Below are 14,668 nucleotides of genomic sequence, written 5' to 3' on the forward strand. Positions count from 1 at the left end.
TCTGAGACTGTTACCTCAATGAACAATGCACACACACTTCACTTCTAACAATGTACCTGGCAACTTGCTAGCAACCAAGGACCTTTCCATTTGCTGCTGCATACACACCCCTCTCTGAACAGTGGAATACTGTTTCTCCTCTCTTTAATGACCATCAAACATAGACAGATACATCTCAATCAGAATAGAAAGAATGATCTAGCCCAAGCAAGTTTGGGTTCATTCTCAGTAAGACAACACTGTGTACACAAATGGATTTTCTATTTACCATTTTATGCTTATGTATAACTGGGCATGGATATGATTAAAATAAGACACATTATGGAGCAAAGCTAGCATAATTCATATCTATTAACCATGATGGAGAAGTACCCCTTAATTACTAAATAACTCATTCTCTTCTTCTTTTTTTGCTCCCCCCAAAAATTACTGCTCCAAGCAGTAATTAGGACCCGTGAGTATTTTCACACCCGTTGCCTGATGCTCCCTACTGTGTATTCTCATCTTTTTTCTATTGCTTTGCTTTAAATAAAGTTTCCTCTCTACTTTGCAATTTGTGTAGGCTTTTATTTCATTGTTGAATAAGAGGCCAAGAACCTGGAAACACCCAAGGCAGACAGTACCTCTTCTGACTACTGGTAACATCCCGTCTTTTTTCTTTCTTTCTTTCTTTCTTTCTTTCTTTCTTTCTTTCTTTCTTTCTTTCTTTCTTTCTTTCTTTCTTTCTAAGTGTTATTTCAGAGTAGCATTACTTTGTATACTACAAGCTAAATTTTTCGTTTTTAGATTTTAATTATTTTATTTACATGTTGTGATGGTGTAAGTCTGTGCTAGGTATGTGCTGATGGCTGCAGAGGTCAGAAGAGAATGTCACACACCCTAGAGCTGGAGTTACAGGTGATTTTGAGCCACCTACATAGGTGCTGGGAACAGAATTTGGATCCTCTGGACGAGCAACAAGTGCTCTTAACTACTGAGCCAATTCTCTGGCCCCACATACTAACCTTTATTTTATGTGTATGGGTGTATGTCTGTGCCCTGTGTGCACATCTGTCCCGAGAGGCTAGAAAGGGCATCTGACCTCTGAGATTGGAGTTAGTTGTGAGCCACCACGTTAAGTGCTGGAAATTGAACCTGGCTCCTGTAGTAGAACAGCCAGAACTCCTAAGCACTGAGGCATCTCTCCAGCCCCAAGTTTTAAACTTTGAATTTAATGTTTGTTATTTACTGATTAAGGTGGCAATGGAGTGTCTGAAAAGTACTTGACACTCTAAAATCCAAGGAAGAAGTAAGTAACTTCAGGGTGAATAATTTCCTCAAGGGGTTAAAGACCAACAAGAGGATTTTTTTGAGAGAACAACAATAACCAAAAAACCCCAACAAAACAAAACTGGGAGGTGTCGTGAGCAATATGCACCTGGGTAAATAAGCATCAAAACACTAAAATGTGATTATTTTAAAAAGGGAGATGTGCGTTGCAGTTTTGTGTCTTCACTCTGTAAGTATGATAGATGAGATGAACTTACATGCATAGCTGCCTGGTTTTTGTCTCTCCAGTTTCTAACACTGCCATATATTTAGCATACAGAAATGCATATATTTGTCTAGTTTCTCCTCCTCAGTTGGATTGGATTCTCTGACTCCTCTGGCAGTCAGAGAACTGCTTCTTGTAATATCTGTTATTCCCTGGGCTTAGGATCTTGTTTTTACACCATAGGTCCTTACTAGATGTTTGATGATAATGAGAGCTCACATTGCAAGAGAAAAATTGATTTCAGTGGGATCAATTCATTTTACTTTTTCAATCAGTGTAAGAAAAGATGTCCTTGTTCAAAGGAATGGAACAGTGAACATGGTGTTTTAAAATCTGAAACAGGGCACAGGATAAACTGATGGTGACAAACACTCACCATAATGTTAGAGACAGCATCACTTCCCTCCCTTACAACAGTATGGGGGAGATTATGGCCTTCATCTATGATGTCATCTGGGGATGCAGGAGGCGCAACAGCTCTGCCACCATCCTAGGCATGGAGATTACATCTCGAGGTCTGTGAGATTTCTGCTGTTAGGTGGCCTGTCTGTAGTCTTGTTTTGTTTTGTTTTTGTTTTTTTGGCTGAATACTTTTCCTTTGGGTATATCTTAGTCGTAGCCATGCTATTTTGATAACTCTAAAAATAGAATTTACCAGAACCGAGAGGTTTTTGCATGCTGGGTTGAAATGTGTAGGGCTGCTTTATCATTTTTTTTTTTTTTTTTACTTAATGAGTTTATTGAGTGCCTGTAGAGATCAAATACTGGGCTTAATACAAGGGTGTGTACATTTCTAGCACTTTCCTCCACTAGAGAAAAAGACACTTGAATTATGTCTATTTGGATGAAAAACATGTGACTCTAAGGTGCCTCTTTAGGTACTTGCTAATAAAGCCAAAATATCAAACCTTGGGGAGCCAGATGCTAATAAACAATTATATAGTCAGTTTTCTGGTAAGAAATCATTTGAGCATCTTCTGTCTTAAAGTCTTGCTTCAGTGAATAGGCATCTGGCCTTAAAAAGCATGTTGGCCCGAGAGTCAAGTCCTTCAGGTTCTATTTCTGGTTCTGTTATTGGATTGCTATGAGGCCTTGCATAACCCAGGAGCTCTATCCGCAAAGCAAGAGGCAAGACTGACCTCTGCACTTGAGATTGGGTTCCAGATGCCTTGGGGACTGACTGGACCTCACTGGACAGCAGGCCCACTCTTCTCTGCTGTCAAAGCCATTTATTTACTTTAGTGTGAAATTAGAGATCAGATTTTGACATGGCCACAAGTGCTTTGTCTTGCTCCTTAGTGTGACTCCAGAAGTAAAAAAAAAAAAAAAAAAAAAAAATCTAGAAATAGTTCAAAATTTAAAAGTCCTACAACTTTTCTTACTTTGTGTGTGTCTGTGAGAGAGTGAGGGGGGGGTTGGGAGGGGTAGGTACGCAGGCGAGGCAGTAGACAGGAGGGAGTCTGAGTTTCAAGGGTGGCATCTAGCACTCTGGAAAGCAGGTCGCAGCGCTTCGTCTTGTGGGGACTACAGTTCCCGGGAGCACTTGCGGCCCATATAGGGGCGGGAGCTCGCGGTCCTGGTCATATGGAAAACACGGCAATCTGATTGGAGGTCACTGCGCAGACTCGAAGCTGGGCGCGCGTCCCCGCGAGGCTCCTAGCCTCAGGCGCCTAGTGCTTGAACAATCCGGGATGTGCGCGTGCGTCGCGCCGGAGGGCGGACCAGAGGCACCCGTGGGGCGGGGCCGAGGGTTTCGCGTCGACACCGCCTTCCTGGCCCGCCCCTGACCGTTCGGCCCGCCCCTCCTTCCTGGAGCCTCCGCTGAGGCTGAGGCGGCGAGGCGGCCGGGAGGGGGGCGGCTAGGGGCCGGAGCGACACGCGCCCGTCGCGACCCTATGCAGTAACTCGTGCGGCGCAGGCGCCTCCTGCCCCGCCGGCGGGGCCCAGGCTTACCGCGGCGGGATGTTCTCCCGAAGGAGCCACGGAGATGTGAAAAAGTCCACGCAGAAGGTGCTGGACCCCAAGAAGGACGTGCTGACCCGTCTGAAGCACCTGCGGGCGCTGCTGGGTGAGGCGCGGGGCGTGGGCTGTGGGTCAGGGCCACCTGCCGGGAGGGCCGGGTCCCACCCACGGCGTGGGCCTGATGGGGTCTCAGGTCCGAGTGATGTAGAGAGCTGGGAATGGTGCGCAGCCGACCTTTGCTAGCCCAGATCGGGACCCTTGAGGCATTGTTCCTGAAGGCTGTACGCTGGCCCTGGGCGCTGTTCTGTCGTCCCAAGTGTAAACTTAGCCAGGATTCTCTTTTGGGCGCCTAGCCTCGGGTAACCTCGAGACCAGGCACAGAGGTGACTATAAGCTGTCCTCTCCAGGAAATAAACCAAGCACTAGTGGCGCGGGCTTGAACACACACACACGCACACGCACACGCACACGCAGCCCTACCTCTCTGCCACCTCCCTCTCCCATTCTAAAAATTTAAATTCTTGACAACTTGGGTTAGACCAATACCTCATGTGGTCCCATCACAGACTTCGTTGAACTACCATCTCTTCACTCACTCTCCTTTTAAAATGTTACTATGCTTGAGTGTAAGACTTTAGGTAGGATTGATTTCAGCTGATCCCAGGACAGATTAGATGTCATTTCTTCTCTCCTGCCCTTCTCTCTTTTAAATTTACATTTTTGGGGGAGGGAGGATGGAAGGGTCTGGCTGATAGCTGTTTCCTTGGGTCTTTGGTGGGGAGGGGGTTCTGCTCAGAGGAAGCTAGGCTTTCTTTGGGTCCAGGGAGGCAGCTTCTCCCTTATCTTCCGAGTGACAACCATTACTCCCTCTTGCCTTCCCTTTTCATGGCCTGCAGGGTGAAGGTTCTGCAGAGCCCAAGTGGGCCTGGAATTGACTTGTGATGACTTGAAAGCTCTCCCCTGTGGGTGTGAAGTGTCCACAAGGTTATCTGATGCTGGTGATGTGTAGCTTGGCTAGGTTATGTATTAGTTCTATCTTCTGTCTGTCTGGACAGACTTATCTGTATTTGGGGGCCAAGGAAAAGACAGGTTTCTTCTACATATGTATACTGTTGAAACAATAATAAAAACTTAAAAACCCAGTGTTTTTAAAATTTTAGACCATCTGTCACTTGAGAAAATAGGGCACAAAAGAATTCATTTTATAGGTGAGAATTTTAAGCATTCTTGTTAATGTGATTAAGAGTTGCTAATTATTTCTATTTATATTGTGTAAACTATCTCTGAGTGGGGGATAGGCCAGCCAATCAGCCAACCAATGAACCAACCAAATGTAAAACTCAAACCCATGACTGTTGCCTCAAAACCTACTCCCTTCCCCCTCAAAACCCACCAGATTTTGACAACTGAAGTTACTATCTCAGATCCCCAGATATTACGCTTAATGTGTTCAGTTTATAATGACTGTAAATCACTTACTGTTAGAAGGATTAGTTTCTGGACTTCTGAAAGCAAAATGTGGTGTTCTTGGTAAGTTGAACTTTCTCCTTCCTGTAGTGAAATGCCCAGGCACACAAGTGCTTTGTGTTGGGTCCTTAGTATCTGATTAGTTCCTGCTGCAGGGGCATTCTTGATAAAGGAGAACTGAACAGTATTTTAAGGCAGTTGATACTTTGGAACTTTTTTTGTGCTGAAGAATTTAAACCTTTGTTCTGACCAAGAAGGAGGCCAAGATTAAGTTGGCTACATTTTATAAAGACAGAAAACCTAGACCAGAGTGGTTTCTTAGAGCTACACTGTCTTTGTTACCGCCCAGAGAAAATGGATACTTTCAGGTCTGAGTATCCTTAATTTCTCCCCTAAGGTGTGTGTCTCCTTCCAGGTACAAGTGGCAGGGAGAGGCTGTGAACCTGGCCAATGGCATCTCTTTATGATTTTATCTTTTTAATATGTGTGTGTGTGTGTGTGTGTGTGGTGGGCTTTGTGCTAGTGAGTATAGTAACCATAGAGGCCAATAGACAGATCCCCTGGGGCTGGAATTAAAGGTGATTGTGAATTGCTCTGAGGGACAACTGGGAACCAAATTCTGTATAAGAGCAGCAGGTGCTCTTAACCTCTGAGCCATGTCTGCAGCCTGAATCATCTTTGTATGTGAAAAAAAAAATCTGTTGAAAATACTGTTTGCAGTGTAGAGTTCTTCCATATTTCATTAGGAATACTTTTGTTGTTGATGGTGGCCCAGTTTCCTTTATGTCCTACTGTGATCTTTAACTTTAGGGGCTCTTTTTTTTTTTTTTTTCAAAACAATAAAAATACATTTGAGGAATTCTATGTACATGGTCTGGACCTAGGCCTCCCTGCTCATTTGTAGCAGATGTGCAGCTTGGCCTTCATGTGAGCCCTGAACAGCTGGAACAGTATTCCAAAGTTGTTGCCTGTCTGTGGGATATGTTCTTCTAGCTGGGGTGCCTTGTCTGACCTCAGTGGGAAGTGCCTAGCCTTGTAGAGACTTAATGTGCCAGGGTGGGGAGGATACCCAGAGGGGTTCCCACCTGCTCAGAAGAGAAGGGGAGGGGAGAGGGGTGAGGGAGGGGGGGAGAAGGATTGTGGTAGGGATGATTGAGAGGGGGGCAGTGAACAGGAGGTAAAGTGGATAAGTTAAAAAAAATTCAATTTAATTTTAAAAACACTGAGGAGTTCTAGCCATAATATTTGGTGTAAACTTTTGCTTTACAATAGTAGTTTGACGACTTTAAAGAAAACTAGTGCATTAAAATATTTATTCCCACAGCATCAAATATTTTATCTGGTTATTACCTTTAAAAAAGACAAAGTGTTATTAAACTGAAAGATAGGAGTTAAGTCAATGTGAAGGCAACTGAAGGGAATGAATTTAATTAGTATTGCATATTATGTATGTGTTTCAACTCCTGCTTGTCACTCAAGTGAAATAGGGCTGGTATTTTTTCACATATAAGGATGATGCTACTGGCCAGAGTCTGCAGCTTGTCACTGCCTGCTGCTTGTACCTAGCCTGCTCTTGAACCTCAGCTTTGTTAGTCTGGATATGGTACAGCGAGAGTATGGTACGTAATGATGGCAGCTTGGGGCAGGCGTTTACCAGATTCTTCTTTATTGCTTTCTTCCCACCATTAATAGGACGCTTTTTTTTTTTTTTTCTCTTCTCCGAGACAGGGTTTCTCTGTGTAACCCTGGCTGTCCTGGAACTCACTCTGTAGACAAGGCTGGCCTTGAACTCAAGAAATCCGCCTGCCTCTGCCTCCCAAGTGCTGGGATTAAAGACGCTACCACTGCCAGGCAGGATACCTATTTTAAGAGATATTTTCTCCACCCTTCTTTATTATTTTATATAATGGTATGGCCTTATTCTCTTTTTGAAAAGAGTTTGTACTTCAGACAACTTGTGGAGAAATGGTTAACTATGGAGAGTAAAATATATTTTAGGATTATGATAATGACTCCAATTCAGTGCTACTTAGATAGCTTGTCCTGACTATATTTTTAAAGTTGGCTCTCACAGGGCTGCGTTTTAGATGGTTTGTATGCATCATTGGGAAGAACAGGGAGATACTCGAGTTCTCCTTATGCTATTTAAATTATCATCAAGAAAGTAACTGAGTAAACTAAACAAACACCCCTCCCCCACAACTCCTATGTATTACTGTATTGCTCCAGCGTAAAAGTAATCCAGCCTTTGGGAGGTTACGGCAGGGGCATTATTGCTAATTTGAGATCAGTCTGGGTTGCATAGAAAGTTCTATGTCAGTCAGGTCTACAAGATTCTATTTCAAAAGACATTCAAAAATGTAAGGTACATTTATAATTTAAAAATTTCTACAAAGTACATTTATGATATAAGAGAAGCAAGTGAGATTAATTTAAATATATTTTATTTAACATTTATGTATGTATGTATGTATGTATGTATGTATATGTATGTGAGTACACTGTTGCTCTCTTCAGACACACCAGAAGAGGGCACTGGATCTCATTACTAGGGATTGTGAGCCACCATGTGGTTGTTGGGAATTGAACTCAGGACCTCTGGAAGAGTGGTCAGTGCTCTTAACCGTTGAGCCATCTCTCTAGCCTCCTAACTTAATGTATTATATCATTAGGTAAAGGCTAACAAATAATTTTGCAGTACTTTGTTTATATGACTTATCTGAAATGCAGTGTCTATTATACAGTCAGAGCAGATGTTTGTTCTGTACCAAGCTATGGCTGGTAACTACTGGGAGTAGGTCTGGAATTTGGGGAAGCAGAGGCATAGGGTAGGGCAGTTCTAGCCAGCAGAAGATGGAAGAGTTGTTAGTAGATATCCATATGGCAATGATGTATGAGGGTGGCTCTCACCGGTATCCATTAGGAGTTAGAGCCCTGGACACAGGATGCTTGCGTAGAGCCTTGTGTAGCTCAGAGTTAGAGGTATCCTAACAAGCAGAGTCTGGTGCAAACTTGGTGGTTCAGATCAGAGAGGGTTCAGCTTACTTGAGCTGGAAGCTCATACCTATCCTTAGGTGGGAATTTGTGTGGAGACGTTTTAGCAGGCTAATAAAGAAGACTGAGAGCTGCCCATCTCCTAGGACTACCAGAATAATGGATCAGGAAGGGAGAGACAGAGCCAAAGGTTCCTTGAAAGAGTTATGTCAGGGGGGAGAGGCAAACAATGGATTGTTGGAAGAGGAAGGCCAGGATGAGAGATAAGAGCAGCAAGAACTTGTGATACTTCAAGTACAGTGGGGTTTCAAATGCTGGCTGAAGAGTGATTAATAGGAATGAATTTGGGATTGGAGGCTCTGACAAACAAGATTATTTAGAGGCTAGCACTTGAACCTCTGATTTGTAAGAAAACATTTTCTTACAAATTTTCTCTCAATTGATAGAGCATTCTATTTCATTGATATGGCATTCTATTTCTTCTTGCTTTAAATAGGGGCAAGTTCACTCACAATTTTGGGTGTTGCCTTTTACTTTACTCATATTTATTGTGTGTGTATGAGTTACATGTGTGTAGTCTACACACACTCTTGTGTGTATGTATATACACCGAGATCAGAGGAGAACATCAGGTATCCTGCTGTCACTCTCTGCCTTCCGTTCAGCTTAAGACAGGGTCTCTCAGTAAACCTGGAGCAAGGCTGGTGGCCAGAAAGCCCTCGGGGTCCTCTGTCTACCTCTGTATAGCCGTTAGCATGGGTTGTAGGTGTGTGTGTCACCATGGGTGCTGGGAGATTTGAACTGGAGTCCTGTATACTTTGAATATACAGCATGTGCGCTTACCCACTCAGCCCTCTCCCCAGCTCCTTATATATATTTAGCCATTACTGTTCTTCGTGTTTTGTACCTCTCCTTCTTAGTTTCAAACATTTGTGAGCACTATGTACCATAATGCAGTAGCCTAGGCTGGCCTCAAACTCTCCATCTTCCTTTCTTTACCTGATGAGTTCTGGGATTACAGATGTATGTGGCGCCATGCTCAGCTTTTTCTCCCCCCCCCTTCCCTCCCTTCCCCTCCCCTCCCTTCCTGCTCCCTTAGCTTACCCTCCTTTCCTCTTCTGACTATAGTAATACCTCTAAACCAGCTGGTGTTCTTTCCTTAGAATAGACTTCCCCTTTTGACGTTAGTCTGACTAGCAACACACCCCTTTTTACAGTTTGATGATTGGTGATGGGCATTTGGGATCATGGGAGTATCATAGATGGAGCTAGGGAGGTGCAAGGGTTTCTAGGTAATGATGGGGCGTGGCAAGTTTGATGTACTACAGGTTAAGTATGAGAAAAGGAAAGTCCAAGTGGAATGTCTGGGATGAGATTGTGGTATGTGGGGTTGGGAACTTAATGAGAGGATAGAAAACCAGGATATGATTCTTCATTATGATGAACTCATTGGCTCTCCCTACAACTATGATGAAGGTAGTGCTCCCACTTCAACCTTCAGCAGAGAAACTGAGGTGTACTAAGTTAACCGTTGGTCTACCAACTCCCAGCTGACAAGCTGATATTCATATTCACCAGGCTGACCAGCCTGGTAATAGAAGCCTTTAATTCAAACTACTCTGGAGGATGAAACAGGAAGGCCCATTAGGCCACAAACTGAGTTCAAGATATGAGCAATTTAGTGAGATGTACTCAAAAATAAAAAGTGGAAAAAAAAAAGCTAATTGTTGTGCTTCTGCTAGTTATCTGATTCAAAAGGATATTTACACATCAGAAAAGATATTTACCCACCAGAGTGAATGTTAATACAAAAACAAAACCTACTAGGTTTTGCCTGTCTTGCAAAATTTCTGTGACGTTCATAGCTCTCATTCTGGTCTGTTCCAGGAGATCTGGAAGATCCTATTTGACTTGAGCATGGCAGAAGATTTTTTTTCAAAAGGCTCCTTTTGTGCTTTCTGATTCAGTTCGTTGGGTTCTGTGTTTAGGCCTGGCAGGTAGTAAGATATTAGCATAGACAGTAAGTCTACAACTTGAAAAGGCTGGGAACTGTAATGTCAGGTCCTTGCAGGCATTTTTTGGGTCTTTTTCAGTTGGCCAAGTTAATGCCAAATGACTTTGTCCATGTTCCCATTGCTTGTTTTTCACCAATCACTAAGGCAGTGTATCTGTAACCTCTGCAATATAGAATGAACTCTGTGGACTCGTACGATCCCTGTCTCTAGGATTCAGGCTGTCTAGACTTGAGAAAGGTGAGCCCAGGGCCACCACCTGAGCTGAGCTGCTCTGTGTGTGATACCTGAGGGGATTGCTTTCCAATGCCTGTTCTGAGAAAAGAGATTATCTGTAGGCCCCAAATATTTTTCTATAAATATTTATAATTTGGATTTTTATTTTGTTGATAAGCACTTTACTCCTGGGCAAGTTGTTTATAATACTGATCTTTGGTCTCTAAACTGAGCAAAATAGGTATAACTATAGCAAATTGTATGTGTGTTTTAAAGTTGGATTTCTTTTTTCTTTTTTAAAGATTTATTTATTATTATATGTAAGTACATTGTAGCTGTCTTCAGACACACCAGAATAGTGCATCAGATCTCATTATGGATGGTTGTGAGCCACCATGTGGTTGCTGGAATTTGAACTCAGGACCTCTGGAAGTCAGTGCTCTTAACCGCTAAGCCATCCCTCCAGCCCTTAAAGTTGGTTTTCAAAGTAGCAATTGATTCCATTTAAACCTTGAAAAATTTAAAAAAGAACCAAGTTGCTATACTACTAAATTAAGAACAATTAATATGTAGACGTAGTAAACAGTTACTTATCAAGTTGTCTTATCCTTGAGATTTTAAAAATTCAATTTGGGAACTTTGTTTTGTTTTAATTAGTCTATGAAGATATGTGTGCAATTGTGTATATGTCTGCTGTGTATTTAGATAGTATGGTATAAGGTCAAGGCTTAGGATTCAGTAGGAAAAGCAGATGCTTAAATGATGAAATTTTTGCACAGTGTTTAGAGCCATACAGTGGAATGGGAAGGAGCTATGGAGGTGGTCACCATTCAGGGAGGAACTCCACCAAGCCTCCTGGAGGTGTTGGGAGTGCTTACAGAGGAAGGTCAGGGCTGAGTTGGGATATGAATAATAGATAAAGGACTTTGCCTGGTGGATAAAGAGTGGATAAGGACATTGGCGGAGAACAGAACTACAAAGGCAATCCTGCAGGGCGCCAAGGACTTAAGCATACAGTAGCTTTTGTACTGGGTATAGATAGACAGTGAGAATCCATTGGAATGTTCAAAATAGAAAAGGTGGATGTCTTCTCTTAAGCAAGGATCTGGGAGTCCCAGCCTCTCCTAACATTTGAAACCTAGATGCCAAGAGAAAAGCAATCTTTGTCCATTTGCAGTGAAAGCTCTGGGGAGGTACCTGGTCTGTCTTTCTACTGTATGGAAAACACATAGTTTAAAGTGAACCCAGTGCTCAGAGGGAAGCCTTCAGAGATGGGGCTGAGGGAGCTCTATGGATACTGTGCGAGCTACAGGGTCTAGCATGTTTATGCCAGTTCCACCCTTGAGCTGCCCAGTTGCAGGAATTAGTCTCATCCTGCTTTTGCTTTAGTTAGCTAAAGGCATGTCTGGGCTTTGCAACTAAAAGATGGTCAGACAATGTGCTAGTAAGAGGCATTCCAGATTGAGACTGGATATAGGGGGAGCTATGAATTTTCAATATTTTTTAAAGAACCGTGGGAATTTGAGTTGATAGTAAGAGGAAGAATTAATAAGAAGGGTGCGATCTGCAGAGGGGTGGGGTAAAGGAAGGCTGCAGACATGGCTTAGCTGATAAGAACACGGACTGACCAGGCATAAAGACTTGACTTTAAAGCCTTGGCGTTCATAGAAGAGGCTCCTAGCTCTGAGTGGAGTAGAAACAGAACTCTTGGGATTGCTGGTCACCAATGTAGCTCCAGGTTCAGCGATAGTTCTTTTCTCAAGGGAGTAAGGAGAGTGTTAGAGTGGGAGGACACCCAATATTCTCTTCTGACACATGCATACACAAACATACATACATACAACCAACTCAGACACTCGTACACGCAAGCACCGCAGAGTGGGGGTGGGCAGGAAAAGGGCTTGATGGGAGGAAGCCTCTTCACTGCAGGACTCCTGAAGGGAGCAAAAATGTAGTACTGGATGACAGAGATGTGGACAGAACTCTCATGACATACTCTCTTCTCTGGAGGTCAGTGGTGACATCCGCTTGAGCCAGCTTTCTTGCTGGTGTGGTGATAGGAACTTGGAATGTCATACTCTGTCTTCTGTGCCACATATAATCTTAAAATAATGAAATTTGGCAACATGTAAGGCTTGCTTCTGTTCTTTTCAGAGTAAAAAGGCATTCAGCCAGAAAGGGGGGGGGGAGCTGTGTAACATGAGCTTAGTTTAGTAGAGCAGATGTCACATTGCCAGCTCTGCCACTCTGTGTTCACGTGCTCTGGGGTGGGTGTGAGGTGGGACTACATTGTAGGAGGTGATCTGGCAGGCTGAGACTGTGGCATGTGAGGGTTTCTGTGACTTAACCTCATGTAAGCTGTAACTCCACAGCATTGACAGATCTGTTCAGGTAGCATGTTGTCCTTGTCCAAAGTCTTTTCTCATGTTCTCCAGCCAATCAGAGTGACACCTCAAGCCAGAGGCTCTTTCTAATCATGAAATAAGCTTATGAGGTGTCGGTGTGTGACTGTATTATAGATACTCTGCAGTTCAAGCTATCTTCCCTCGCACCAGCCTCCCAGATCTGTCCGTTCCAACAGCGTTTCAGGTGAGAGGATTCAGAATGTATTATCAGAGCCTGGTGGTTGAATATTAGATGAAACTCAGAAATCGTGTCCTAAGTGATTGCCTTATGAAGATACTGTGACCCTTGGTGTCCTTGACACTGTTTCCATCTAGAATGCCAGCTAAAACCCACGTGTCTCCAACAGTAAATCTGGACTTTTGCTGTTAGAGTTGTGATTCAGTTAAAAGAAAAAGCTACTTTGATAGAATCAAGGAGCTCACTGCCTGTGTCTTCTGTGTGATTTTTTTTTTTTTTTTTAAGATTTCTGTTCTGCATATGCATTGATCTGCCAAGGACATGCAAAGTGACATTACTTGTGGCCCGCTGTAGGAGGGCTGAGAATGTAGGGTTCTTGCTCCTGCTGCATACAGTGTGATTGATTGGCAGCCCTCTGTATTCATCAGTTTCTTCCAAAGCTGGACTTCCTCAGGCCTCTCACAGCGGAGTAACAAACCTAGCTTCTTGACAGCTTTGTCGTGAGACTCCTTGTACTCTTACAGTCCAAGACATCTCTGCTCAGGGTTCTCCTTTCCAGGGATCAGACCCCCATGTAGTCTGAAGTCTCTAAGGGTCGTTCCCAGGTTTCCTTTGTCTTCCTCAGTCAGTCTCACATGTGTGTAATTCTGTCCACTTCTCAGAGAACGCACACCAAGACACCTTCTCTTACCCTATCAAATGTTTTCTATCCTGCTGTCTAAAACAATTCTGGGACAGGATGAACACACACACACACACACACACACACACACACACACACTCACACACTCACACACACACTCACAAAAGCACTCATACACATCACAGTTTCACAGAAACTGCCTGTGACCTCTTGTCCTGAAATTACCTTTCTGTTGAATTTCCATAGCATTTCCACCTCTCATTGGCCACTTGTGCATTTTCTTTCTATTCATGCTTTTTGTGTTCTGCCTCATCTTCCCCACTAAATGAAGCTTATGGCAAACATGGCAGCTTCTTGCTTATCTTGATGCCTCTCAGTAACACATTTCTCTATGTAGAATAATGCTTGGGCTGGAGAGATGGTTTGGCAGTTATGAACTTGTATTACTTTTGTAGAGGACCAGAGGTCAGTTCCCAGAAGACATGTTAAATAGCTCCCAACCTCCTGTAACTCCAGATTTAGGCAGACCTCTGGTCTCCATGGGCACCTGCAGTCATGTGACTACACCCCTTCAATAATTAAACATAATAAAAATAAATTTAAAACATTAAAAAATTTTGAAAAGAATATTCATTTGGTATACTGTTCCCAGTACTGCCTTCTTTCATGCATATTAATTCATTTAATGCTAAGTGAAATGGAGACATTTTATAGATAAGATAGAGAGCAGATAAAAACTCTATGCAAAACTCTGTAACCAAAAGTGTCTGCCCCTAAGGCAGGTAGCTCTAGAGCCCCTATTCATTTAGTAGCTGTATGTCAGTCACAGTGCTGTGCTAGGCAATGTGTGCAGCATTGGGGACGCCAGGGTTTGCACTGTAAGTCTGGATAAGCGAGTTTAAACAAACAAACAACAATCTCAGAATTATTATATAGATTTACTATATAGAATTTATTATACAGAATAATTATATAGAATTGTTATATAGATTTGAGTTTGGAGGGATCTAGCCACCCATATGGATATTTTTTTAAAAATTGAGAGCTTTCCTGTCCTAAAGATGGTTTTTACTAGTGAGAAGATGCCAGCACATATTATTTAAGACTGTGAATCCACTTCCCCTTATGTGGGTGAATTTATGATCAGACCAGGCCTTGGTGTCCAAGGAGAGCAGAGGTAAGGAAGCAGTGTTTCTGTGGGCAAAGGGGACAAGTTATCCACGTGGTAAACTGAGGCGAGGTAGTGAAGAATGGCTT

At 43.0% G+C, this 14,668-nt stretch overlaps 1 protein-coding gene across 2 annotated transcripts in view; it reads left to right on the plus strand.

Moving 5' to 3' along the window:
- The first annotated feature begins 3,310 nt into the window (after positions 1–3,310).
- Ralgapa2 (Ral GTPase activating protein catalytic subunit alpha 2) overlaps positions 3,311–14,668 on the plus strand; it is a 267,925-nt gene continuing 256,567 nt past the window's right edge. For both annotated transcript variants that reach the window (XM_029473906.2, XM_029473907.2), the window contains exon 1: positions 3,311–3,602. In XM_029473906.2, coding sequence (XP_029329766.1) covers positions 3,497–3,602 — 106 coding nt within the window. In that variant the 5' untranslated portion in view covers positions 3,311–3,496. The remainder of the gene's footprint in view (positions 3,603–14,668) is intronic.

This window comes from Mus caroli, unplaced genomic scaffold (assembly GCF_978045245.1).
Source record: "Mus caroli unplaced genomic scaffold, Mus_caroli_1 scaffold_2, whole genome shotgun sequence".
Classification (NCBI taxonomy): domain Eukaryota; kingdom Metazoa; phylum Chordata; class Mammalia; order Rodentia; family Muridae; genus Mus; species Mus caroli.